General features: G+C 40.0%; 1 protein-coding gene across 1 annotated transcript; it reads left to right on the top strand.

Annotated features, from left to right (window-relative positions):
• Positions 1-20,983: 20,983 nt before the first annotated feature.
• LOC128353177 (caspase a-like) lies at positions 20,984-25,707 on the top strand. The gene is made up of 9 exons (XM_053313854.1): positions 20,984-21,254; positions 21,924-22,042; positions 22,246-22,422; positions 22,540-22,786; positions 22,984-23,160; positions 23,298-23,407; positions 23,585-23,659; positions 25,129-25,166; positions 25,416-25,707. Exons 1-9 carry the CDS (start codon positions 20,984-20,986, stop codon positions 25,705-25,707), a joined length of 1,506 nt encoding a protein of 501 aa, XP_053169829.1.
• The last annotated feature ends 1,290 nt before the right edge of the window (positions 25,708-26,997 follow it).

Raw genomic sequence — 26,997 nt, forward strand, 5'->3', positions numbered from 1 at the left:
ATTATTATTATTATCCACAAGTTGTTTCCATCAGTGATATAAAAATAAAAAGTTAAACAAATGATGATACTCAGACTATAATTCAATGTTGTCAGTTAAGACTTATTTTTAAAGAAGCAGAAAGATGCATTTTTAACAGCAGGAAAAAGTAATAAAACTTTTGTAAAGTTTGTGAAAAGTATGAAAAGAAGAGAAAACACTGGAGCTTTTGTGGTCTGTGTGATAAAGTGTCAGATGGTTTGAGTTGCATTTACCATGCAGGTGTTGAACAGCTGCTGAGAAGCCATGAGATCAATAATCATGAAACATATGTGTATCATTGACATTGTAATGTGGAGAAAGGACCAGATGAGGACTGTACATGTGATGTGAAACAGGTTGCAGGTAGTGATGAAGACACAGTCAATGATTAGCACACTCTGCACTTCCTCTCTGCTCCAATCACACTTTTACACACTTTGAACTTGTTGTGTTGCTTTGACACATTTAGAGACTTGCTGGTGAATAAAGTGGAACAGCTAAAGAGATTCATATGTGTAGACAAAGACTCCAAACTGAAGCTAAGCTTGCTGGAGGACCTGAGGACTCATCAGCAGGCTGAACACTGATGATGTGCAGGTGGAGGCAGACTGACACTTCAATCAAAATGTAGTTAAACCTGGGGGTTGAGCATAGCTCAGTGGGTAGCGCACCCGCCCATGTGTTGAGGCTATAGTCCTCATTGCAGAGCAGTCTTATGCTGCGTCCTGTTTCCTGTCTATCTCCACTGTAAAAAAAAAAAGTAGTTAAACCTAAAATACTCCCAAACAGAGTCAGAAGCATTTCTGTTTTACTAGTCCTGTAATGTTAACCCCCCCACTCTGAGCTGCCTGTTCCACCAGTACACACTGACCTCTGGTGGCTGTGCTGAGTACTACAACACATCACATCAGTACAGCTTCTCTGTGTCAGTCGGTAAGAGGAAGAGGAGCCTCTGTAGTTTTGAAATTTTTTTTTTTTGCATTTCAAAGATTGTATTGGCATAGAAGCCTTTATTAAGCAGTAGACAGAGAGGAAACATGGGACCACTCAACCACCTGCGCGCCCTGAAATTCATCTTTCTAAATACTCTGTTATACTGTAATACTTTGATAGCAGCCAGACCTGATCTGCTGTCACAAAGAACTCAAAGTTAAATAATTTACTATCATCAGTCAGGAATGTTTAGTTTGAGTGTAAATGACAGAAAGTAGATATAAATATGAAACTACAACACCAAAACCTTTTGAGCTCTTTTGTTTTTGGTGTCTTGTAGAAATGTTGTTAGAGGATTAGATCATACTGAGGGACTCTGCAGTATTTAGTCCTTCTTCTAGGAGAACCAGTAAACATACTGTAGTACTAGTACTGTAGTAGAAACCTCATTTAACTACTGATATATGTTCTGGTTACAATGAGACTGTTATATATATTATTACTGATAATGAACTAAATAATGATGTCTCCATCAGTTATTAGTTTAGTGTGAAGATCTTCTGCAGCAGGTTCAGCATCTTAATATAAAGAGTCAGCTGATGTGTTTATCAAAGCTGTGCAGCTCATAGAAATGTGTGTAAATGATTCAGTCAGACTACATGCATGCTTCAGACTCTACAAACACACTGTGAGTTTACAGGAGATTCATATTCAGGATGTGTCATATTCATTCACAGTTTACACATTTACAAGTTCAGATCTCTTTATTCTCACATGTTTTCAGCTGTAGATACAAGAAGAACGTTATCGGCTGCTACAGTTCACTTTGAGACCAGACCCTCATCTTCAGGAGCTCTCTGGTGACAGTTTTCACACCAGCGTTAACCAACCAATCAGAACGTGAAGACAGCAGAGTTCACTGAACCGCAACAAACAGGTGAGCTGTGAAAGCAGAACACTAACTGGACCTTGTGCTGAGATTACACTTTAGCTTTTATTCTCTACATTAAAGACAGAAAACAGTCCGTTTTAACACATACATGTCTATAACTGAGAAAACTGGATGTGATAGAAAGCTCCAGAACAGCTTCTGAGTAGATTTGTAGTAAGATGTTTTTACTGAAGATCCTCTTGAGCTTCTCTGACATTTAAACGACTGCAGCCAAACTGGGCTGTTTGTCAAATGAGTCAGATCCAGTACAAACACACAATGAGTTTCTATTGGCAGACTGACCGAAACACAACTGTTCTCTTATCAATGTTCTCTGATTTTAACAGAGAGCCAAGATGGCGGAGGAAGACCTCCTTGACCTTCTGGAAGATTTAACAGATGATCAATTTGAGGAATTCAAATGGTTCCTGGACAAAGAAAAGTTGGACGACATCGAACCCATCAAAGTGTTCCACCTGCAGAAGGCAGAGAGGAGGAACGTGGTGGATCTGATGGTGCAGAAATATGAACTAGCTGGAGCTGTGGAGGTGATGAAGAGCGTTTTAAAGAAGATCAACAGGAATGATCTGGTGGAGAAGAAGTTATCAAACATCAGCTCAGGATCAGAAGGTCAGTCACAGGAAGAGACAAACATGACATCACATCCAGACAGCAGATCTGAGGAGAAACAGCCTGTGTCTTTATATAGTTTAATCATTTTACATTAAGATTCCTTCATTGTCATTTCTCAGAACTCACAGACACTGAAACAAAGCTGATACTTTGCATTTGTTTTGTCTTTGAAGTTTTTATTCAATTTCTTATATGTCAAACATCATCCAAAAGACATCAGACTTCAACACAAACAAATCAACCATATTAATATTATTATACATATAAATATACAACACAAAACACTGTGTCCACAAAAACAGTATATAATAAAATGATATATACATACACACACACACACACACACACACACACACACGAGTCGTCCTCCCCTCACATGTTATAGGAACCTATTCCCCTCTTATATGATTCAGAAAATGACCCCAGACCTGGTAAAATTTCCCTTTGTTATCATTCAACCTTGCTATCATCAATTCATAGGAGGCATTATCCATCATCAGCTTAACCAGTCAGTAAATTCTGGTCGAGTCTGACTCTTACAGTGGTGAAGAATGATCCTAGCTGCAGTAATGAAGCCTGTTACTGCTAAACCGAATTATGCTTTTGATAATCCTGGTGGTGACCTTGACCTGTCTCACAGTAAACAGAGTTGGGGGGATTCTGGTAGGGCTTTTCCAAGCCATTCACCCAGTTTTCCTAAAACCTCTTTCCAGAAAGGAAAAACCAAAGAGCACTCCCACAGTGAGTGGTGCCAATTGATTTTATAGCCAGAAATTTGTGAAAACTTTTCAATTGTGTCTAGAAAAATAGGGGCTGATGAATTTGGGTCCGCAGAAAGCCAAAGGATGTCATCCGCATACATAAACAATTTATGTTCTCTACCTCCTGCCTTCAGTCCTGTAATTCCTGTAATGTTGTCGCCTTGCCAGTTCATCTCTCTCTTCTCCCGGTATCTCTCCCTCACCGCGTTCTCGCTCTCTAGATAGCTGTGGAAGCGCATGATGGTGGGTCTTGGTGGTTGACCCCCAGGTGTATCCCCAGTACCTCGAAGATGACCCGTCTCACATATTCCCGCGGCGCACCACTCTCCAGTTTCTCCTTTATGCCAACCAAGTGCAGTTGAGACATCTGTCTTTATTAGCAGCATCTTTCACAGCTCTCCACAGGCTCGTTTATTTCTTTACACAGCCGCGCATTCTCCGTCTCCAAGTCCATGATTCGCGAATCAGCTTGGTCGAGCCTCTCATAGATAGCAGAGACATCGGTCTTCATCTTTGCCTGAGATGATTTAACTGATTGAGCGTCAGACTGCAGGTCTTTGAGAATATCGCTGACTTGAGCCATTTCCTGCATGGCTTTTTGTAGAGTTGCTTGAAGCACTGTCATTTCATCTCTCGCGGGGGCTGGCGTGTTAGCTTCCATTGTCCATGATGCTATCTTGTTAGCTGCGGAGCCACTAGCCACATTAGCATAGCTAACACCTTGTTTAGTGGACCTTGGTTTAGAGCCCGACGCCATCCCTGTGGGATAATCACACGATTTCAAAAGTGGACCAAGTCGTTTGCACAGTACTTATCTGGGGTTTCACCCGGTTTTATTTCTATAATACTAATACTGATAAAATAAGAAAGACATGCTTTGAGAATAAAGTCAGTGTAGAGGAGAAATCTGATCACTGATTTGTTGCTTGTACAGATTGACAGTAACCAGTACTGTGCATGTTAACATGTTCCCTGATTACCCAGCTAACCTTTCTCTGAGTAACCTGCTTACATAAATACATGTAAACACACTGAGAGATGTTCACATCTAGATTTTTCTTCTCTTTCAGTTGAAATTGTTCTGCAGGAGGTTTTAGATGAACATCAGGATACTCTGATCAGGGAATATCAAGATGTGACTGAAGAAACTGATGAAGCAGGAAATAGACTCCTCTTCGACGATAGCTACACTGAGGTCTACATCACAGAGGGAAGGAGTAACGAGATTAATACCCAACATGAGGTGAGGCAGCTTGAAACAGCTTCCAAGAAGAAGACCCTCCATGACGCTCCAATCAAGTGTCAGGACATCTTTAAAGTCTTACCTGACCAACAGAAACGCATCATCAGAGTGGTTCTGATGAACGGCGTCGCTGGCGTTGGAAAAACCTTCACAGTGCAGAAGTTCACTCTGGACTGGGCACAGCGCTCCGAAAACCAAGATATCTGTCTGCTGATTCCACTTCCATTCAGAGAGCTGAACGAGATCAAAGATGAGCAGCACAGCCTGATCACACTGATCTGTCATTTCTATCCAACATTAAAGCTCACAGCAGAGAAGCTCGCTGGCTGTAAAGTTCTGTTCATCTTTGACGGCCTGGATCAAAGCAGACTTTCACTGGTTTTCAACACCAGTAAGGTCGTGTCTGATGTCACACAGAAGTCATCAGTCAGCGTGCTGCTGACAAACCTCATCCAGGGGAAGCTGCTTCCATCGGCTCTCATCTGGATAACTACCAGACCTGCAGCAGCCAATCAGATCCCTCTGACATTTGTTAACAGGGTAACAGAAGTACGAGGCTTCACTGACCCCCAGAAGGAGGAGTACTTCAGGAGGAGATTCAGAGATGAAGAGCAGTCCAGCAGAATCATCTCACACATCAAGACATCCAGGAGCCTCCACATCATGTGTTACATCCCAGTCTTCTGCTGGATCATTGCTACAATCATGAAGCCAATGTTGACTCCAGGCCAGAGAGGAGAGCTGCCCAAGACCCTGACTAACATGTACTCACACTTCCTGCTGGTTCAGACAAAGAGGAAGAAGAACAAGTATGAAGCAGACAAGGCAAAGAGGAAGAAGTATGATGAGGAGGCTGACAGGAAACTTCTTCTGAAGCTGGGGAGGCTGGCGTTTGAACAACTGGAGAAAGGAAACATCATGTTCTACCAAGAAGACCTGGAGCAGTGTGGTCTTGATGTCACAGAGGCCTCTGTGTTATCAGGAGTTTGCACAGAGATCTTCAAAAGAGAGAAACACCAGAAGACAACAGTCTACAGCTTTGTTCATCTGAGCGTTCAGGAGTTTCTGGCTGCAGTCTACATGTACCACTGTTACACCAGCAGGAAGACAGAGGTACTGAAGAACTTCCTGGGAGAAGACTACAGTTACTCATCTCTGGATGACTTCCTGAAGAGAGCCATGGAGAATTCTCTCTTCAGTGAAAATGGCCACCTGGACCTGTTTGTCCGCTTCCTTCATGGCCTCTCTCTGGAGTCCAACCAGAGTCTCTTAGGAGGCCTGCTGGGTCAGACAGACAACAGTCCACAAACCATCCAGAGAGTCATCAACAACCTGAAGTGGATGAACACTTGGGATATCTCTCCTGACAGAAGCATCAACATCTTCCACTGTCTGATGGAGATGAACGACCGCTCAGTACATCAGGAGATCCAACAGTTCCTGAAGTCAGAGAACAGATCAGAGAAGGAACTCTCTGTGTTTGACTGCTCAGCTCTGGCCTACATGCTGCAGATGTCAGAGGAGGTTCTGGATGAGTTGGACCTGAAGAAGTACAACACATCATGGGAGGGACAACGGAGACTGATCCCAGCTGTGAGGAACTGCAGAAAGGCTCAGTAAGTCCAGATGTGATTAACATTATAAATCAGTGTAGATTAGTAGTTTAGTTCTTCAAATATAAATAATATAAATGTTTTATTATTGTTAAAATAGTGCTCTACTTGTTTATAGCTGTTAAGTTAATGAACAGTTATTCTATTTATTTCTAGTCATTATTGGATTTGACAGTGTTTTCTTCTCTTTCTCTTCCTTTGTGTGTTGGAGGATTCATTCAAACCTGGTGAAACACATGAAGGACTTTAGAGGTTGTGGTTGAGGTTTTATTACAGCAGCATTTTATGACAACATATATCAGTATTTTACAGTTATCAGTGAATGCAGTAAAGTTATTATTACATGAGCAGCTTCTGTAAATCATATATAATCACACACTGTTTTTAACACTATGATTAAGAGTTTAAAATAAGATCTGTTTCATTTTCCAAAGAAGATTTCTGAAGTCAGAGAGAAATGCTTTCATCATCATTTTTTTCTGAAAGGTTTCTGAGACATTTCATAGTGAGCACGGAGGATCAGCCAATCAGCAGACTGATTCAGTAATGTCAGTTATACAACAATATGTAAAGTTAGCTAACGTTAAGCAACATTAGCCTCCGTAAACTACTGGTCATAGAGACTAAACCCCTGAGTGTGTTGAACCGAGCAATGGAGCCTTTTATTTCTCATCAGTTCAGATAAATAATATAATTTTCAGGATTAGTTTGAATCTGCTGAATAGATGGAAAGAAAAAAAGAACAAGGTGCATAATCTAAGAGATGAAAAGAAATAATGAGCATGACAGTTTTCTTTTATTTCCAATGCACACTAAGAATAATAAACATATCAATCATAAGCAGAGTATCATAAAAACAGAGTTCCATTACCAGCAGCGATGCTAACGGGCATGATGACTTGAACAGCTGCCAATGTGAACTTGTCCATCATATTATCTGAACCACTGATGTGAAGAACTAATGTTAATCAAGATAATAAGAGTCCAACTCATAATAATAATAATAATAATAATAATAATAATAATAATAATAATAATAATAATAATAATAATGGAGTCATCAGGCTGAAGCATCAGCTGGGCTTTGGGCTGGATCACCTTATCAAAGCTGGCCTGCTCAGTGTCTCCCTCTCTCTTCCACCAGCAACATCTCTTTTCTTTCTTTGCTTCATGTGTTTGTTATTGTCTAGCACACATTTCCCCTCATCCATGCACTTCCCTACACTACTGATTCTACACATTACACATGGAGTTTACATTTAGTTTGTTAATAACTTACTTTAATACATTATTTTAGTTTTTGAGATTCAAACATGTGTTCTCCTTGTTAGTCTGAACCTTGAGCCACTTCATGATAATATGTTGTAATATTTGTGTCATTACAGACTTACTGACGTTATACTCTCAGACACTGACTGTGAAGTTTTGGCCTCAGCTGTGAAGTCCAACCCTCATCTGACAGAGCTGCACCTGAGACTCTACAGACTGTCTGATTCATTAGTGAAGCTTCTGTCTGCTGTACAGGAGAATCCAAACTGTAAACTGACCCTGAGGTGAGTTCACTGACTGTAGCTTTGGTAGATTAATCACCATGTAATGCTCCTGAGAAAATACATTCAAAATGTCTTAAAGCTGCAGTATGTAGTGAACGAGTCCAACCTCCAGGTCCCTTCTTCCTCTCTGCTGCACTTTACTAGAGGATTTATTTTATTTTCCTCCATTTGAACACAAATATCTGGACTTTCTACTCCTCACATTGTCAAACAGACTTGTTACTTGTTTCAGTGACTTTATAAAACGAAGACATGATGTGTAAATAAACGATAGAAAACATCTTTGTTTTATTTTGGTGTGTTAGCTCCGTGTTCCTGCTAAGATGCCACCCCCCCAAAAAAAGGCATGATTCAAGTCAAGACACAGATCTAGAATATGTCTACCTCTTTGTCTTTTTATTACATTTCTAATGTGTGTGGGTATTAGTAGGAAGGATTTTCATTTCTCTTTATATAACCCAACATGTTTGTGGTGAACCTGCAGTATGTTGACCAGCTTTCTATTATATTTAGTTTCATATACACCACACGTTGATTTATTTAACGCTGAGTTAAATGAGTATAATGAGTATCAGTAGTTGCTAAAGCTACTTTTTTTTAGCTGTAGTTTTAAACTATATTTCTCCAAGAGTAGAAATGTAGTTCAAACTGCTGCCAGGCTGAACTACATGTAGTTCTTCCAACACTGCTCTACTATATGAACACATGCTGAGCACTGTGCTCACTTTACAGTCAGTGAGGAGAGATTAACGCTGACAGTCCTAATGTTTATAATATTTATATTATATATTTTATATATTCTGTCCAGTGATTCTTTCTGTACAGGATGTTAACAAGATGACAACTATTTTATGTGTGGAGAACTTTTTTAGTTTTGCAGAGTTACTTTTGTATCTCAGTCTGAACTTTCTTCCTTTTACTTGAGTAGCAGAGTTGAATCAGTATTTCTACTTTTACACTTTTACCTCCTCTGCATACCAGACAGGCAATCACAAGGTCAGACTCAGAACATGCTGACGTGTTGTGTTTTACTGTCTGCCTACGTTTAGTAAATATATTTCACCAATGATCCGAGTTTTTATTTTTAAATAATATATTTTCATGTTTCCGTCATTAAACCTGGCATCTACTGACTATCTGTCCCTGAAGAAATATTAATGTATATTTTTCAGTTAGTCAAACCACTATCTTGACACAGTTGCATTTGGTTAGCACACATTACATTTACTGTATACAGTGAAACTAAAATAAAACACCCGAGGCTTCCCGCCAGTATTAGCCATGAGCTAGCAGCGAACTAGCTAACAAAGCTACGCTGTAACAGAGTTCTCAAGTCTCACACATTGACTGACATTTCTCAAACTGAGAAGATGAACATCGAGGCTTTGGCACATTTCTCTGCTGAGTTCACAGAGAAATAAATCAGAAAATAAGTTATTATATACCCGAGTCTGTGTAGCCTCCATCTACCCAAACAGCCAACAGCTGTTATCATGTATAACCTCTTTCATCAAGGAATCAATATCTGACACACACACACACACACACACACACACACACACTGAGCACTGCTGTTTAACACTTTACATACTGTTCAGGTTCAAATTTGACTCTTTTACATTTGAGAACAGTAAAAACACCTTAAATACTTTTTACTTTGGAAATATTTCAACGTCTTAAAAACATTCATGTGCAGCTGAAAAATTAAAATTAGAGTGACATTCTTCACATTTAATTAATTATTCATTCAGTTAGGGTAGCAAACATAACAGATGGAATCTCACTCCAAACTTTTCATGACACATTTTACAATAAAAAAGGATTTTAGCTTAGCTCAGATCTGCTAGCATGAGTCCAGAGACTGTAGCCATACGGGGTTTCCCCAGGAAGTCTGCAGGGGCTCCTCAGGTGTCACGTTCAAGTGCACAGAAGAAAATCAGAAATCCCTGCAGTAACACATCACAATAAAATAATAAAATAAGACAATAACTTAAATACAAACTAAATTCAGTCCTTCAGTAACGACAGCGAGGCAGCAAATATCACATCACAGTAAGATGTTTGTTTATGATCAGGAAACAATTCTACTATTTATTTATTTACTTTATTTTTAAGTGCAAAGTTTTAAAGTATTATAAAGGAGAACATTACATAAACCAAACATTACTGAACAATCACGTCACCAAGGGAGATAAATTATGGTGTATCAGAAAGAGAAGAAGCAAACAATATTATTTCTCTGTAGCATGGGATTACAGTAATCCATGGGGCGGGGGGGGGGGGGGGTAACGGGGTGCTGACATAAGCCAACCGGTCCTGGGTGGGAGTCTCTTCAATGTAAGTCCATCCAGTCTACATAGGGAGCGGGGAAGGGGTCTTGTCAGACATCTATAAGGCAAGTCAGAAGCAGGAAATGATAAAAAAGTTCATGAGCAGTGATATCAAAGAGGGAATTTCCAGAGTAAGTTACTGTCAGTCCCACAACATTAATTGACACTAAACATCGGTCACAGTATATACACTAGCCATGTCGACCAATACTTCTCGGCTTTACTACCATAGAATTTTAGGCAGAAGGTCAGCATTTCCATTTCGTATATTTCTTTTACAGTAGCTGTCAATTCTCTCACTGTTGTTGGCCATCAGCAGTATTTTCAGAAGGTACTTATCCTGAGAATTGAGGTCATTTGGTAAATTACACAAATATATAGTTTGAAAGTTATACTCAATTTCAAAAACCAAGAATTGATTTTATTTCTTTAACAACATTCCAACACCAATAGATATGATAGTGGTTAGCCATTGTAAGATATTTACTTGATTACTTAATCAATCAATCAATCTTTATTTGTATAGCGCCAAATTACATCAAAGTTATCTCAAGGCTCTTTCCACATAGAGCAGGTCTAAACCAAACTCTTCAGGTTTTAACTTTAAAGAGACCCAACATTCCCACATGAGACACAGTGGCGAGAAAAAACTCCCTTTTAACAGGAAGAAACCTCAGGCAGAACCAGACTCAGAAGTGGGCGGCCATCTGCCTCGGCCGGTTGGGGTTGAGAGGAGAGAAAGGAAGGATAGAGGAGAGAAGCACAATGAAAATCAACAATGGAGCTAGAAGGTCCGGGACTGGAATCTGTCATCCGGACGTCTACAGGCCCAGATCATCATGGGGGTCCCCCGGCAATCTAAGCCTATAGCAGCATAAGTCAAAAGCTCAAAGAGCCCTAACTATAAGCTTTATCAACTTATAGTTAGGTTAACTTAACTTAAGTAACCCTAAAGATAAGAGACTGAGAACAGCCAATTGGGATCTTTATTTGATGTGATGATACAGCAAACACAGTAGCTACCAATGAACCAGTGACAAATAGTAGAACAGCGAAAACAGCCCCATCATACATTCTTCCAAACACTTTATACTACTGTTTTGCGAGTTGAGTATGGCCTCCTTTTGGGAATATCGTAGAAACTGCACCGCGCCGACTGATTCATCCATGTCTTTCGTCAGGGAGGCCACAGACTTTATTTCAGCTAAGGTCTGCTCCATAGTTGCTTGACTGGTTAGCATTAGCTCTGAGGTGTTAGCATTACCTTGCCTGACCTCGCACGGAGTGCGTGATGCCACTTGTTGACCGGTTTTCTTTTTAACGTCGGAACCCGAAGATGAAAAAATAGGAAAAGTCTTTGTCACGCTGCGGTCTAGGCATCTCTAAAGTATAATTCAGCTGACAATATTAAGTTTACTTGGAGAAAGTCGTAGATTTATTTAGAGCCTGGAACGGAGTAAAGTCTCAAGCGTCCATCTTGATCCGATCACGTGACTAACCCGACTCATACTTTTTAATTTGAAATCAAATACAACCCCGTCATTTTTGCAGTGGTTGAAGGAAACTGTGATACAAGATATTTAACCTCTTAACGCACGCTGTTCCGTCTACGGGACGGGACGGATGTTAGGAGGTAGCCACACGTTCTTCTGGATGTTTTAAACACCAACCCTTAAACATATATATTCATGCCGTACATTGTTGGAAAGCTTAGATTGTTCTGATTCATTCAAGACCACTCACGACTTATATGGTTACAGCCGTAATAGTATTAGCGATTAGCTCGGCTAGCCACTCAGCTAAAGTAAGCTAACAGCTATAATGCTACATACCTTCAAAGTCTTCCCTTTATCCACAACGATCATCTTATGACTCAGGACTTTCTGTACAGCTCGCCAAGTATCCATTCTGATGAAATATGAAATCCGTTTCCATAAAACCGGAATACTTTCCTCAATATGTCCATGTATTTAGTCCAACACGTAACGTAATAACACAAATAACAAACCATATCCGGTCTGTTTACGTCATTTCCTGACCTGCGCGTTCATCTCAGAGTACACGTGACTAGATGTTTACGACCGTGAGCCTCTTCTGTTCTGACGACACCACACACAAGCCAATCGGTGTTTAGGATTAGGCAGTACATGTCTCCAAAGCCAATGAGGACATGTGACCAACAACAATGACGACATGGCTTTGATTGACAGCTGTTCCAGCCTATGGAAATATTCGGTGAAATGAAGTTGATAACCTTTTAGCCAATAGTCAGAGGTTTCCAACGGTGTATGACACTAAGCTATTACGTTTGGCTGTCCATAAACAAACTCCAAGCGTAACCGGCGTGCGCCCGGTGTGTAAAAGAGTTGAACCATATATCATTACGCACTCGGCATTTTGGTACACGGTTGGTTCTTCTTCGACTTGACATATGACTTATACCAAAATAAACAGATAGATAGATAGATAGATATGGCCAAACAAAAAAATATGGTTATATGTAATAGTAATAATAATAATAATAATAATAATAATAATAATATGGCGTCAGCTTTCATTAGAGACCAAGATTTTGATTGTAGGCAAAGGGGATGTGAAGTTATAGGTGTTTGATTGTGGTTATACAGCTTTGGTAACCATGGTAACCAAGTGTCCATTTGGAGTCTCCAAAAAGGACCTGAGGAAAACGCATGGACATACCTGTTGAAAAATAACTCTGAAAAATTCATCTTTTGGTCTTTTGACTCCAAATTTGGACTGCATGAAGCCAAGACCTGTGGCTGTGGCCTCATTGTGTCTATATCCTGCTGAGAGGTCCCTGACCCCTAACCCTGCCCCCCCCCCCAACCCCTAACCCTGAGAGGTCCCTGACCCCTAACCCCCCCCCCCCCCCTGAATGTCTGTACACATGTCATTGTAAAGGCAAACCTATGGGCGAGTAAACAACCCCATCATTGTAACCTCTGCCACTCTTTGTCAGTAAGTCACAGAATCACACAGACACTTTTACAAGAATCCTGAGAGTGTTTCCTTTCCAATGATACCAGATACATCTCTGAGTCTCAAACTATGTGGGATCTGTGCTGCTCACAACTTGAGCATGTCGTTTAGGCTAACAACATAAAAAATAGGGGCGTGTATTAAGTGGTTAAAGCTCACAAAAACTTCACTTTGACCTGGAGTCCCTTTTACAGAATTCAAAGAAGGTTTTCCCTTTCAATGATACACCTTAACACTAGTTGTATTGAATAGTTATAACTACTTTATAACATGCTCAAAACATCTGATTATTGATAAATTTGTTTTTGTATTTTTCTGTTTTTTAATTTAATTTTTGTTTAAGAGCCTTGACTAAATCATGTTTTTCCTGCAGTTGTTGGAAACTGTCCAAGCCAGTATCGGATGAAATTACACAATATGAAGTAATGCCTTAAATCTCAAATCAAGCTGTGCCGGTCTGAAATCCCTGTCATGTTCGAGCCACCTTAATAACTGTGCTTTCCTCTCTAAGTGTGAATTGCAGACCTCTTTGAACCAGATGTTGAGGGGAACTTTTGTAAAGTCACTTAAATGACTTCAGTATATAGTCTTGAGGCTGTTATCACCTAGCAGAGATTGAAGAGGAATATCAAGTTGGCTCAGTTCTAGTTCACACCAGTAGACAACATACTGAAGTTGTGCTGCTTTGTAGTAGAAACATCCCTCCTTTATCTTTTGGTAAGTGTAAAGTTTTATAGCGTATCTTTGGTTTCTTGTTCTGCTATATACATCTAGAGATAGTCCGGTTCCACTCGTTGAACTGTTAGCTGGTATTTCTACTGACAGGGACAGAAAGGAGAAGAACAGTTGAGGTAAAACAGTCATCTTTGTAGTTTCTATTCGGTTATACGAATCAAGTGTCAGAGGGGTCCATCAGTCCAAATCATTTTTAGTTTTGTTTGTGATAATACCATAATTTGCATCATATATATACACATTTTTTTCCATTTAAATTTAAACATTTTGCGTATGTCTTCTCGAGGTATGTAATTAAAAGGGGGGGTCTGAGTTTTCTCTAGGTTTAATTTTTTTTTTCCAAACTTTATTTTGCAGTTTTCCATTAACAGACATACAACTTAAACAAACATAGACCCCCTCCCTCCCCCAGGGCTCTTAAAAAAAAATTAAAAATGCAAAACAGGTCTTCCGGTTATGGCGATTTGCTGAGCAGACGCCTGTAAGACTGCTCTGCTACTAAACTTTAAATCCTTGCTAAAATAGGACAATTCTGCGCGTCACTCAGCCCACCTACAACGTCAGGGTTCAAGAAAATACCGATGAAACAAAGAAAGTCAATTCGGAGCAAGACACAACAAACCAAAGTAACTAATTTTGCAACTTCGACTGCCAAGGCTAAGCTCACTGCTAACAACGAGGCCATGGAGGCTGGCGCTGGCGCTAGCAGTTGTGACCCTGATGGACAGTCAGAGGGGGGGATTGCTGCCGCCAGGGAAGAGCCCGGCACATCTTTGGCAACAGTGCTGGCAGCTATTGACACCATGAAGACCGAGGTCTCATCCAAATTTGATAGCATCCTCTCCGCGATTGAAAATGTAAGGAGAGACATTACAGACTGCTCAGAAAGAATTACACAGGCGGAGACGAGAATCTCAACAACAGAAGAGGATGTGACTACGCTCCAGAAGAAGGTGAAAAACCTAGAGGGGAAAAATAAAGATTTGGAAGAGAAAGTATCTGACCTAGGGGCTCGTTCACGTCACTCCAACGTACGGCTTGTTAATCTGCCCGAGGGCGCGGAAGGTGAGGACACCTGTGGATTCCTGGAGAGCTGGATACCGGAGGCGCTGGAGCTGCAGCCGCTCCGGGGGAAGATTCCGGTGGAAAGAGCACACAGGCTTGGACCAAGAAGACAACATAAGACTGACTCCGCACCTAGAACCCTCATAATGAAGTTTCTGAGTTACAAAGACAAAGAAGCGGTGATGAAAGCGGCCAGGGTGAAAAAGCAAGTCCTCTACAAAAATCAGATTCTACCAAAACATGACCGCAGAGACGCACAAGAAACTGAAAGAGTTTGAGGAGGCGAGGCGACAACTCCGTTCACTGGGGCTCCGGTACGGTATGATCCCTCCTGCCCGGCTTATTGTTACCTACAAAGAGCGCTCACACATCTTCAACAGCGCTGATGAAGCCGAGCGCTTCATTAAGAAGATCCAGTCGGATAATAACCCAGACTGAGGTATTGAAGAACACACGACACCGTAGGAAAGGTAGCCTAATCCAAAACTGCTGATGGAACATTATTCTGATATTTTGATGCAGTGTAGTGACAGGTGTGGAGGGCAGAGTGAAAGTTAGTTAAGTTGTTACACTGAGTTCTGATCGCTCTCCCTCCCCGACCTATTGATAAAGAACAATTCTCTGACTTGCACTGTTTCACTAAGTAAATATGGATGCATTTTTCGTTTGCTGGGTGGCTTTAAAAGAATTTTCTAAATCACAGTAGCAGAGTAGTTACGCTCATTCTGTCGTTTTTTCTTTGTTTTTTGTTGTTTTTTTTTACATCAGCATAGCTATATTGATCCTCACACTGTGAGGATCAGCTCTTTGCTTTCAGGAGGTCCACTATATGAAGGGGAGGGGGAACACCTGATGGGGTAACACTCAGGTGGATTGATGATAGCTGAGGGAGTTAAATTTGCTTTTTGTTCTTTTTTTTGTTTTTGTTTTTTGTTCTTGCTGAAAATAATTAAATTGTTGGGAAAATTCAAAATAAATGGTCCATATGCCTTTTGATCTTAAGGTTAGAATTACATCCTGGAACTGCAGAGGGCTACAAAAAACAAGAAAGGTCAAGCAAGTTATGAACAGGATTAAAATTTTACAGTCTAAAATAGTATTCCTTCAAGAAACCCACCTAACACACGAAGATGAGCTTAAAGTGACGAGGAGGAGGAAGGGTAAAATTCTGTCAGCTCCCTTTACCTCTCAAGCAAGGGGTGTCATGATCTTGATCCACGATTCTATTTGTTACGCCTGGCTCCATGGCCGCAACAAAACACAGATAATTGGCATGTGTCTTAAACCAAAGCAGGCTGATTTATTTACATTGTCAGGAGTTAAAGTTACAATCAAGTGTGAAAGTGTACGTCAGTGGTGTAGAAGGGTGCTTGTAGGCAATGTCAAATATGTGGTGCGTGATGTCTAATGCGAAACAAAGCAGTCCAGCAGCAGCAGTGTGTCGATCCAGAGGGAGAGAGCGAGGACTGAAGCCAGCCGGCTTAAATCAGCTGCAGAGCCAGGGCACAGGTGCTCCTAATCAGCCATCTCCTTGCAACCTGCAACACAGCCACACCCACAGGACACAACCACACCCACTACCACAACACACAACACACAGGACACAGCCAAGGGCTGAGGGCCGTAACATATTCCATTACAAATTCATAAAGTTATCAAAGATAAGGCATGATATTTGATTATTCAAGGGACAATTCTTAGAACAATTAATTCTAATAAATATCTATGCTCCAAATACAGACGAATCCAAGTTTTTCCAAAATGTATTTCTTACTATTGCCTCTTTACCTGGTGCTTGTATAATGGCAGGTGATTTTAACTGCACCTTAGATCCCCAGAAAGACAAAAGTTCAGGCGTCGACCAGTCACATTCAAGAAGCAGGAGTGTTGTTCATCATTTTATGAAAGAAATTAGTCTAATTGATGTCTGGAGGGAAGATAATCCCAATGGGAAAAAATATTCATGTTACTCTGGTACTCACCAGTCATATTCTCGCATAGATTTCTTTTTGGTTTCAGCACAACTAAAATATAAAATAAAGGAGGTGTCCTACTACGCCATACTCCTGTCAGATCATGCTCCAAACTCTTTAGTCTATCATGACCCTAAACTGACTAGTGACATTCCCAAATGGAGATTTAAAACAAAATGGCTGGCTAAATATTATTTTGAAACAAATACAATAGAAAGCTCACAAAGTACCAGATGGGAAGCATTTAAGGCCTTTATCAGGGGACAAATAATTAACAGTACTAGCTTTAAAGCTAAAGAAACCTACAATAAAACAAAATCATCAGAAACAAAAATAAAAAAATTAGAAGAAGAATACTACCAGTCCGGTTCTCAAGATGCCCAACAAAGATTACTTTTGTTAAGAACACAATACAATGAAATATCTACAACAAGAGCTTTATCAAGTTTACTACGACTTAAACAGACATTCTATGAGCAAGGGGAAAAGCCTGGTAGAGTACTAGCATGGCGCATCAAACAACTTCAGAATGAAAGACTTATAACCTCATTACAAAATGATAATAATGAAAATATTGTCGACCCAATTGAAATAAATGAAAATTTCAAAACATTTTATGAAAAGCTTTATAGCTCGGAAATAGGTCCAAATACATCTGAAATGAATAATTTTCTGGACAAAATCCAGATGGAATACCCATCAAGGTTTATAAAATGTTTAAGCATAGACTGATGCCCGCATTACTAGAAATGTTTAAGGAATCCTTCCAACATCATTAAGGGGAGCACTAATCACTTTGTTGCCAAAACCGGGCAAACCGAATAACAAATGTGAAAGCTTTAGGCCAATTAGTCTTTTGAATGTAGATTTAAAAATTTTGAGTAAAATAATAGCTAGGAGACTGGAGAAAATCATTCCGAATATTATTGACAAAGATCAAAATGGCTTTGTACAAGGTAGGCAAGGCTTCCATAATGTTAGGAGAATTCTAAATATATTATTTGAAGAGAAAGGAGCAGCAGATACAGCATTACTGTCACTGGATGCTGAAAAAGCCTCTGACAGAGTAGAATGGCTTTATTTATTTGAAATCCTCAAACGTTTTGGCTTCGGAGAAAATTTTAATAAATGGATAAAACTACTATATATAGAAGCATATGCTGAAATCATGACTAACCGTAATATATCCAAAACCAAGATACAAAGGGGATGTAGACAAGGTGATCCCCTATCCCCTCTCCTTTTCATTATGGCTATAGAACCACTGGCAATAGCAATAAGATCACACCAAAATATAACAGGAATATCAATTGGACAACAAGAACACCGTTTAGCTCTATTTGCAGATGACGTAATCATATTCCTTAAAAAGATGGAAAAATCCATTCCTGAATTATTAGAACTCCTTAATGTATTTGGAAAGATCTCAGGATATAAATTAAACAAATCGAAATCATCAATAATGTTCTTAAATCAGTTAGAAAGTAAAAGTTCTCCTAGAACTAGTGTTGCTTTCGTCAACGAAAATTAAGACGAAATATCTTCGTCAACAAACCTTTATCACGTGATGAAAACGAGACGAGACGCAGAAAATGCTGGTCACGTGACGATAACAATAATAAAATGTGTGACCAATAAAAACGAGACAAAAATATTTTGTTTTTTTTGTTTAGTTTTTATTGTAGCTTATTAAAATGCAAGATATTTTTTCTGACTGATTTATTGCCCAATATCGCCGTGTATCTCGCTTCTCTCCCCCCCCCCCGTCTCTGTAGCCGCTCCACAGAGGGCACATGGCTAATTAATATGCACGTGCTGACCATATATGGTGTCCAGGCAGTATGAGGTGTGTTTGGCACCTGGCTAAGTAAGCTCGTGAGAAGAGGTAAATTCACTAATAGATGAACCCTTTGGCTTTGTTTAGCTAATATATTGAAGCCACTGGGGTCTTCTATTATCAGATTTACTTCTCCCTCTAGGTTAACTAACCCAAGTTTGTCACTTAACCACTTTTATGGAATACCTCTCTGGACTATTGTTGTTGTTGTTGTTTGTGACAACCAGTCTTAAAATAACACCTCCAGGAGGTTACAGTTTCATCTCTCTACCACTAGGTACTTATACTATACTGACAGGTTAGATAGAATAACATTACTGAAAAGAGATTAATACAGTTTTCTTTGACTAAAACTAGACTAAAGTAGTCAGGGACACTTCTGACTAAAACTAGACTAAAGTAGTCAGGGACACTTCTGACTAAAATTAGACTAGACTATCGACATAGCCTTCTGCCAGTCGAGTGTACATTTATTTGTTGATTTTGATAAATTAATGCAAACGGATATTGTAAGTCTGGATAAAGTAGTAAAAAAATGCAGAACACAAATCCATTACAGTGTACCATTGAGCTGTTGGGGGAATGTGTGTGTCTGGGACGATGAGTGTCTCAACATCCACAATGGTATTGATAGCTCACAGATCATGCACCAATCGATAATCATCTAAATGTGGCTTTTTTTAAGTGGAAAGATAGGCGTCTTCAAGGGCTCTGGGTCTTAATGAGCACTCCTGCTTTTAACAGACGCTCAGTGGTTGGTCTGGTTGCCACCTATAGCATGTTTTAGCAGATATTGCCTTAGATGTGGTGGCACTATGGTGCTGTAACCATACTTTATGTGGCACTTGTTTAAGTAAATTATTTTGTTCTATTGAAATCATTATATGTGTATGTGGTCAGCTATTCGTCAACAACCTTTCCGCTGTCCCTTCATCACATGTTTTCCAGGACATTTTCAGGTATTGTCTGTTGGAGGTGATGTAAACGTCTTTATTCTGTGTAAACTGCCATTGTTGTATATACAGTGTTGGCTTTTAGTGGGCACAGGATGTCTCATCGTATTTTCTGAATATAACAGCAGCGCTGTTATTGATTTTCCTGCGATGAGTATTGGTACGGGCTGAGCGAGGGGAATTTTTGTATTTTCCCAGAGAAGCCTACGGTCTTGACAGATGATCCTGACCATTAGTGTCATATACTCCCCTCCAGGCTTCTCAGGGCACCCCTATTGCCACTCCTGTGCTGGGCCCGTCCACGGATCGGTGGGGCAGTTTCTTTGAATGTGTCCCTTTTCTCACATCCCCAACAAGTTGCATTCTCATACGGGTTTCTGCTCCATTGCCTTTGGGCCTGGGAGCGGTCATATTGATTTGGTCCGCGTCCTTGCTCTTTTCAAAATGAGCCACCTCTTTGTAATGGACCTCCTCTTTGTCCAGGTTGTTCCCCATAATGAGCTTTCACACTGGGTTCAGGCTGATTTACTTGTATATAGACTGGTGGCCACGTAGCAGGTGGCGCTGCTTGTTCAGGTGTTGATCCTCCCGTTGACAAATAACCTCTGTGGCCTCTGCGGTCCCTTCGTGGTTTCACCAAAAATGTCGTATCAAAGATATAACAGCTCAATGTTATTTTAAAAGTTAAAGTTTCAAATGGTCCAAACAGAAAAAGAGCACAGACAGCGTCTATGCAAAAATGATACCAGATAGAAAGATAAATGTTTCCTTTTTATACTGATAATTCGACTGCTCATCATGGGAAAGTGTGAAGTCCCCTTTGCCCACATAAATTTTAACCAATCACAATCTTGTCAAAACAACTTGGCATTGAAGCAAATAGTAATCATTAAAAATACACAAATAGTGAATAAATCAATATTCAATAATCAATCATTGTTGACAAGATTTTACACCATGTACAGTTTTAAAGTAATCCTCCCAACACTGTGAATAACAATGATGAAGTGTATTATCTCATCATTATTATTTTCCCTTCAGGTTTTCACCAAACAGCTCAACTCAGAGTTCAAAGACATCAGCTGATCGTTCACGAGCTCCTGTAGAGGTATGTGAAGTTTATCCTTAAATGTGCTGTAGTACCAGCAGAGGGCAGCACTTCATAAAGACATGACACTGTGTGGCCTGTTTGTTCAAGCAGTCGATGATTAACATGTAACATGAACATGTAAAGCAAGGCAGCTTTATTTATACAGTGCATTTCATACCCAGGGGAAACTCAATGTGCTTTACAAACAAACTCTTTTTGTACAAAGGTCATAGTAATAAAGTGACATGAGATAAAAAATGATTACATGCTCTTCCAATTTAAAATGGTTCTTATTTCCAGCAGGGAGCCATCATGGAGGAGCTTAAAGAGGAGCTCTTGAATATTCTTGAAAACTTAAAAGAAGATGACTTCAAGAAGTTCAAGTGGTTCCTGGAGCTGGATGACACCGTGGAGGGCTTTAAAGGCATCCCAGTGTCTCAGCTGGAGAATGCAGCAAAGCGGAAGACAGTAGATCTGATGGTGCAGAAACATGGGGGTATTGGAGCTCTGCAGCGAACCAAGAAGATTTTAAAGAAGATGAAGAAGAATGATCTGGTGGAGGATTTACAATCAGGACCAAAAGGTAAGTTAGAGACAGGTAACACACAATAACTACACACACAATAACCACACACACAGTAACTACACACAATAACTACACACAATAACTACACACACAATAACTACACACACACAATGACTACACACACAATAACTACACACACACAATGACTACACACACAATAACTACACACACACAATGACTACACACACAATAACTACACACAATGACTACACACACAATAACTACACACACAATAACTACACACACACAATGACTACACACACAATAACTACACACACACAATAACTACACACACACAATGACTACACACACAATAACTACACACACAATAACTACACACACAATAACTACACACACACAATAACTACACACACACAATGACTACACACACAATAACTACACACACAATACACACACGCTGTTTAGTACCTTTATTTGGGATCTTAGTAAATCTCCTGTACTCTTCAACATTATTTAAGTTGACAATGAGAAATGTCGCTTGATGTCCCTGAGCTTTTGAAGTTATATTACATTATTAAATTATTTATAATTTAATATAAAAAAATAACTAAATGTTATTATTCTCAATGGTTTCACACACAACTCTGAAAAAATACAACAATGTGTCCTTTTGTAAATATTTTTAAGTGCTATATTCATCGTCAGGGTCTCATATCTGTGATTTATCACCATTCACAGCTGATGTGGCCCTGAAGGAGCAGTGGTCAACCACACTCATCCCAACAACAACAACCTTCTGTAAGGAGAAACAGGATGAGGACAGGGTCAGTCATAAAGCATTATCACATAAATCACGTTTTTATTGACACATTTACCTTCAGCTATTTATGGGAATTATTAAGTAAATGAAACAAACACACATGCAGTAGGTTTCTTACACATTATTTACCAAGAAATAAAATGGTTTTCTTTGAGCTTAGTTTTTTAAGTATACTGTGTACATCACATTTTCCTGTAAATGTTTCAGGTTTACGCCGTGACCAAAAAGTCCATCATGAGTCGTGTGGCTCTGCTCATCACTAACATAAAGTTTGACAATGAGAAGCATAACAGAAGAGGTGCAGACATAGATGAGCAGAACATGAAGGAACTGCTCGAAGCGCTGAAATATGAGGTTGTGAAATACACAAACCTCACTGGAAAGGTAGTTTTGATTAAAAACGAACACATTCTTCTCATGTTAGTATTGAAATGAAAAATGTGTGTATTGTCTGTTTGAGCGATACAGTAACCAGCATCTGACTTGATTATGTTCTCATAGGGGATCGAAGAAGCTGTAAAGAAGTTCTCCAAACATCCAAAACTGGAACACACAGACAGTGTGTTTGTGGTTATCATGTCTCATGGGGAAAAGACAGCTGTCCATGGTGTCAACTTTGATAAGAATAAAGAGGACAAAGAACAGGACAAGTTCCTCATTGATGACATTTTCACACACTTGAACACATTGAATTGTCCAAAGCTGCTGAACAAACCTAAGATCATCATCATCCAGGCCTGCAGTGGAGGTGATTCTTCTGTTTTATCACAGATACACCAAACATTGACTTTCTTGTAGGACCTACTGTATATTTAATAACTTTATTTTTGGTATAATAATACAGCCTTGTGTAAGTCTGCTAATGTCATGATTATGTGACAATAGCAGACTTAAGTGACAAGGCCCTTGTGATCTGTATCTAAAGTATTGTCACATTTATTACAGGCAAGAAGGGAGGTGTGCTTGTTAGTAATAATCCATCCATCCATCCAACTGTGGAAACTGATAATATACAAGAGCTACACCCATCACCGCGTGATGGTGAGGAAGTCACTCGGGCTGATCGTTTGGGTCTTGCACACAGAGAAGAATCCTTCATGTGTTTTCGCTCTTCCACTCCTGGTGAGTCTGTCTGAAATATTATCAAATCTTATTTTAAAGCTCAGGAACATATACTGCAATCATTTACATTGATAACAGCTGAGAGTAGTTATGTGTTTATTACCATATGTAATAAAAACGGTCTGTTTCTCCTGCAGATACTGTCTCATATAGACGTTCAGACACTGGGTCTTTTTTTATCCAGTTTATCGTTGACGCACTGAACACCTTCGCACATGTGGATCACATTGACGAACTTTTCGGAAGAGTAAGTTTTGCAAGTGCAAACTCTTATCTGGGTGTAAAATGTTCATGTAGAGTAGAATATAATTTATATAGTGGAAAGTAACACTAGCTGTGATGCAACACAACAAGAAAGCAAGCAGTAATAAAGTTCTGGTTTTATTTGCCTGACTTCATGTCATACACTATTTCAACCTCACAGGTCATGCGCCGCTTTAAGAAGTTTTCAGTTCCGACCAAGACAGGAGATGACACACAGATGCCAACCAAAGACCGAGTCAGTCTCTATAAGAACTTCTACCTCTTTCCCGGCCTTTGAGACGGGATCCAGCATTGTAGCAACACTGGTCATTGGACTTGGTTGCCATGTTTCATTCATTTAAATGTTTTCCTTCATTCAACTATTCTTGCAGTGCCTTTTAAAAATATGCATTTTATATGTCTTCATATATCAATCAATCAATCAATCAATCTTTATTCATAAAGCTCCAAATCCCAACAGAGTCATGTGAAGGCTCTTTCCACATACAGCCCTAACAGAACCAGACTCAGAGTGGGAGAACATCTTTTAACAGGAAGAACCCTCAGAACCAGACTCAGAGTGGGAGAACATCTTTTAACAGGAAGAACCCTCAGAACCAGACTCAGAGTGGGAGAACATGTTTTAACAGGAAGAACCCTCAGAACCAGACTCAGAGTGGGAGAACATCTTTTAACAGGAAGAACCCTCAGAACCAGACTCAGAGTGGGAGAACATCTGCCTCGACCGGTTGGAGTAGAGAGGAGAGAGAGGAAGGAGAGGAGGAGAGGAAGGAGAGGAGAGAGAGAAAGGAGAGGAGAGAGAGGAAGGAGAGGAGAGAGGAAGGAGAGGAGAGAGAGGAAGGAGAGGAGAGAGAGGAAGGAGAGGAGAGAGAGGAAGGAGAGGAGAGAGGAAGGAGAGAGAGAGAGAGAAACATGCAGCGTTAATGCTGTGAACAGTACTCACAGAAAAAGATGTCGATCATTAGCCGAGATTAGAAGACCTTTTAGTTTCCTGTTATAGTTTAGTTCTGTCATAAGAGTTGATTTATTGAGGTAGTCGTATTCATTCCTATGATCTTTGTACTTTAAGGATGATAAATGATTCACCGAGTCTTTACATGGCCTTTACATCATTTCCTTTAAACATATTTTCTTTACAAAATTGTAACTTCTATTCTTTATATGCTTTATATTCTTCTATTCTTTATATGCTTTATATTCTTCTATTCTTTATATGCTTTATATGATTTATGTGCTTTATGTGCTTTATATGCTTTATATGATTTATGTGCTTTATGTGCTTTATATGCTGTTTTGTTGTCAGAAAAGTAATATGTATTGCAATTCAATAAAGATCACATTTAAAGCTCATGACGGAGGACTGGAACCCGTTTCTCACACATCTTTTAAACATTAATAATCCAAAATGTTTATTGTCAGATTCAGTTTTTACTAGTTATGAGTTGACTTATGCGATGTTGTTGTCAGGTGATTTTTTTTCTATGATAGATATTAAGATGAAATTACCATGATTGCTGTTTTAAAATGTTCTTTAGCACAGAATTTACAGTTGAGTTCATTTAATGAATGAAATCTCAATGATTCACTTCTTATTATCAGATGTTCTTTTTTCTAAACTAAAATATCATGAAAAACCAAGTTCACTGAACCTTGTCTACATCTTTAACAAACAATGGTGTAACTATGTGACTCTATGTCCACTAGGGATGTGACGATCAGTGTGAGGAACATTACTTTCAAAAGTAACTGATTACATTACAAAGTTACTTCCACTTAAAAGTAACTAGTTACATTACAGCATTATCTTCTGAGAAAACGGTCAGGCTCGAGCTGTTGCCTCTAATATTAGTTATATTTGAAGCTCAGCGGTGACAGAGCAGCAGACAGCCGCCTGAGCTGTAGCTCGGCTTCATGATGGAGCGAGCTAGTGTAACAGAGTTAATGATTCCACTTTCTAACTGTCCTGTTTTTAATATATTTGCACTGATTAGTGCCACAGGTTCTCAGCTCCGAGGCTCCTCTCCAGTAATTAGTGCCACGGGTTCTCAGCTCCGAGGCTCCTCTCCAGTAATTAGTGCCACAGGTTCTCAGCTCCGAGGCTCCTCTCCAGTAATTAGTGCCACAGGTTCTCAGCTCCGAGGCTCCTCTCCAGTAATTAGTGCCACGGGTTCTCAGCTCCGAGGCTCCTCTCCAGTAATTAGTGCCACGGGTTCTCAGCTCCGAGGCTCCTCTCCAGTAATTAGTGCCACGGGTTCTCAGCTCCGAGGCGCTCCTCTCCAGTAATTAGTGCCACGGGTTCTCAGCTCCGAGGCACTCCTCTCCAGTAATTAGTGCCACGGGTTCTCAGCTCCGAGGCTCCACTCCAGTAATTAGTGCCACGGGTTCTCAGCTCCGAGGCACTCCTCTCCAGTAATTAGTGCCATGGGTTCTCAGCTCCGAGGCTCCTCTCCAGTAATTAGTGCCACGGGTTCTCAGCTCCGAGGGGCAGAGCCCATACTTATTCTTCCATCGTTTTTCGGCGTGTAACTCGTCCCGCAGTTTTGAGAAAACCCTGACAATATATACATCAAAACGTGCGGCTCGATCGGGGGAGGGGTGCTATGACTTTTGGTGTTGAAATTCCAAAGTTTCCCAAAGTTATTCCCAAAAAACCGGGAGATTTCTCCATTGGAAATGAATGGGAATTTTTTTTTAAAACTACAAAAAAATCACATTTTTTCAGAGTCACGTAGCTCGCTCATACGTGCACGTAGAAACGTGATTCAAACTTTAAAACGAAGGAAAACTTGTCCTCTCTGGAAAAATACCAAACTATTTTAACATAACATGTAAACTTTTCAAACTATGAGCAGTCAAACGAGGAGTGGAAATCACTTTTTCTACAAAGTTAGAGTGGAAGCGGCAGTTAGCTAGAGTGAGAGAATCAGTAAAAAATAACCTTAATTTTTATTTTTAACTCGAGCTCACGGCCAAACCGTAAAAAGGAGACAAATCATTTTTTGTCAAAATGTAGACATAGGTGTTGGGATTCATAAAATGTGACTGACAGGCGGGGTCTGCACAAAATTTAAACGGGGGGGTCGAGAGCGGCGGCAATACCTGTCTCACTCCCCACTGACTCTAATGTAATCGTCTTCTTTTTTCAAAAGAATCTCACTCTGTGTTCACACTGAGCTTACTCGCTCATTTTAAGGAATATGTGAATAAAATAAACACTGTCAGAATCTGCCGGCTTCTGTGTCTCTCACGGTGTTTTCGGTTTTTGGACAGGAGTTTGCAGTCGCTAAGGGCAGCTGGTTAATTTAGCTGCCCTTAGCAACCGTAGGGCCTTAGCAACCGTAGGGCCTTAGCTGCCCTTAGCAACCGCAGGGCCTTAGCTGCCCTTAGCAACCGCAGGGCCTTAGCTGCCCTTAGCAACCACAGGGCCTTAGCTGCCCTTTTGAACCTGTTGCTGGGCAGAATCTGACCTACTTTTTTGTGATTGGCTAATTCTTCCTGTCTGTCTGTGTTGCCAGTTAACTGAGCTAATTCATGTGAATGGATTAATTCATGTTTACTGTGGACAAAATAAAT

This window comes from Scomber japonicus, chromosome 23, assembly GCF_027409825.1.
Source record: "Scomber japonicus isolate fScoJap1 chromosome 23, fScoJap1.pri, whole genome shotgun sequence".
Classification (NCBI taxonomy): Eukaryota; Metazoa; Chordata; class Actinopteri; order Scombriformes; family Scombridae; genus Scomber; species Scomber japonicus.

Coding starts and splice junctions, on each gene's coding strand:
- LOC128353177 (XM_053313854.1), top strand. CDS start 20,984: ATGGAGGAGCTTAAAGAGGAGCTCTTGAATATTCTTGAAAACTTAAAA. Junction 23,161..23,297: donor TTTTCGCTCTTCCACTCCTG/GTGAGTCTGTCT, acceptor TTTCTCCTGCAG/ATACTGTCTCATATAGACGT. Junction 25,167..25,415: donor GAGGAACATTACTTTCAAAA/GTAACTGATTAC, acceptor TGCACTGATTAG/TGCCACAGGTTCTCAGCTCC.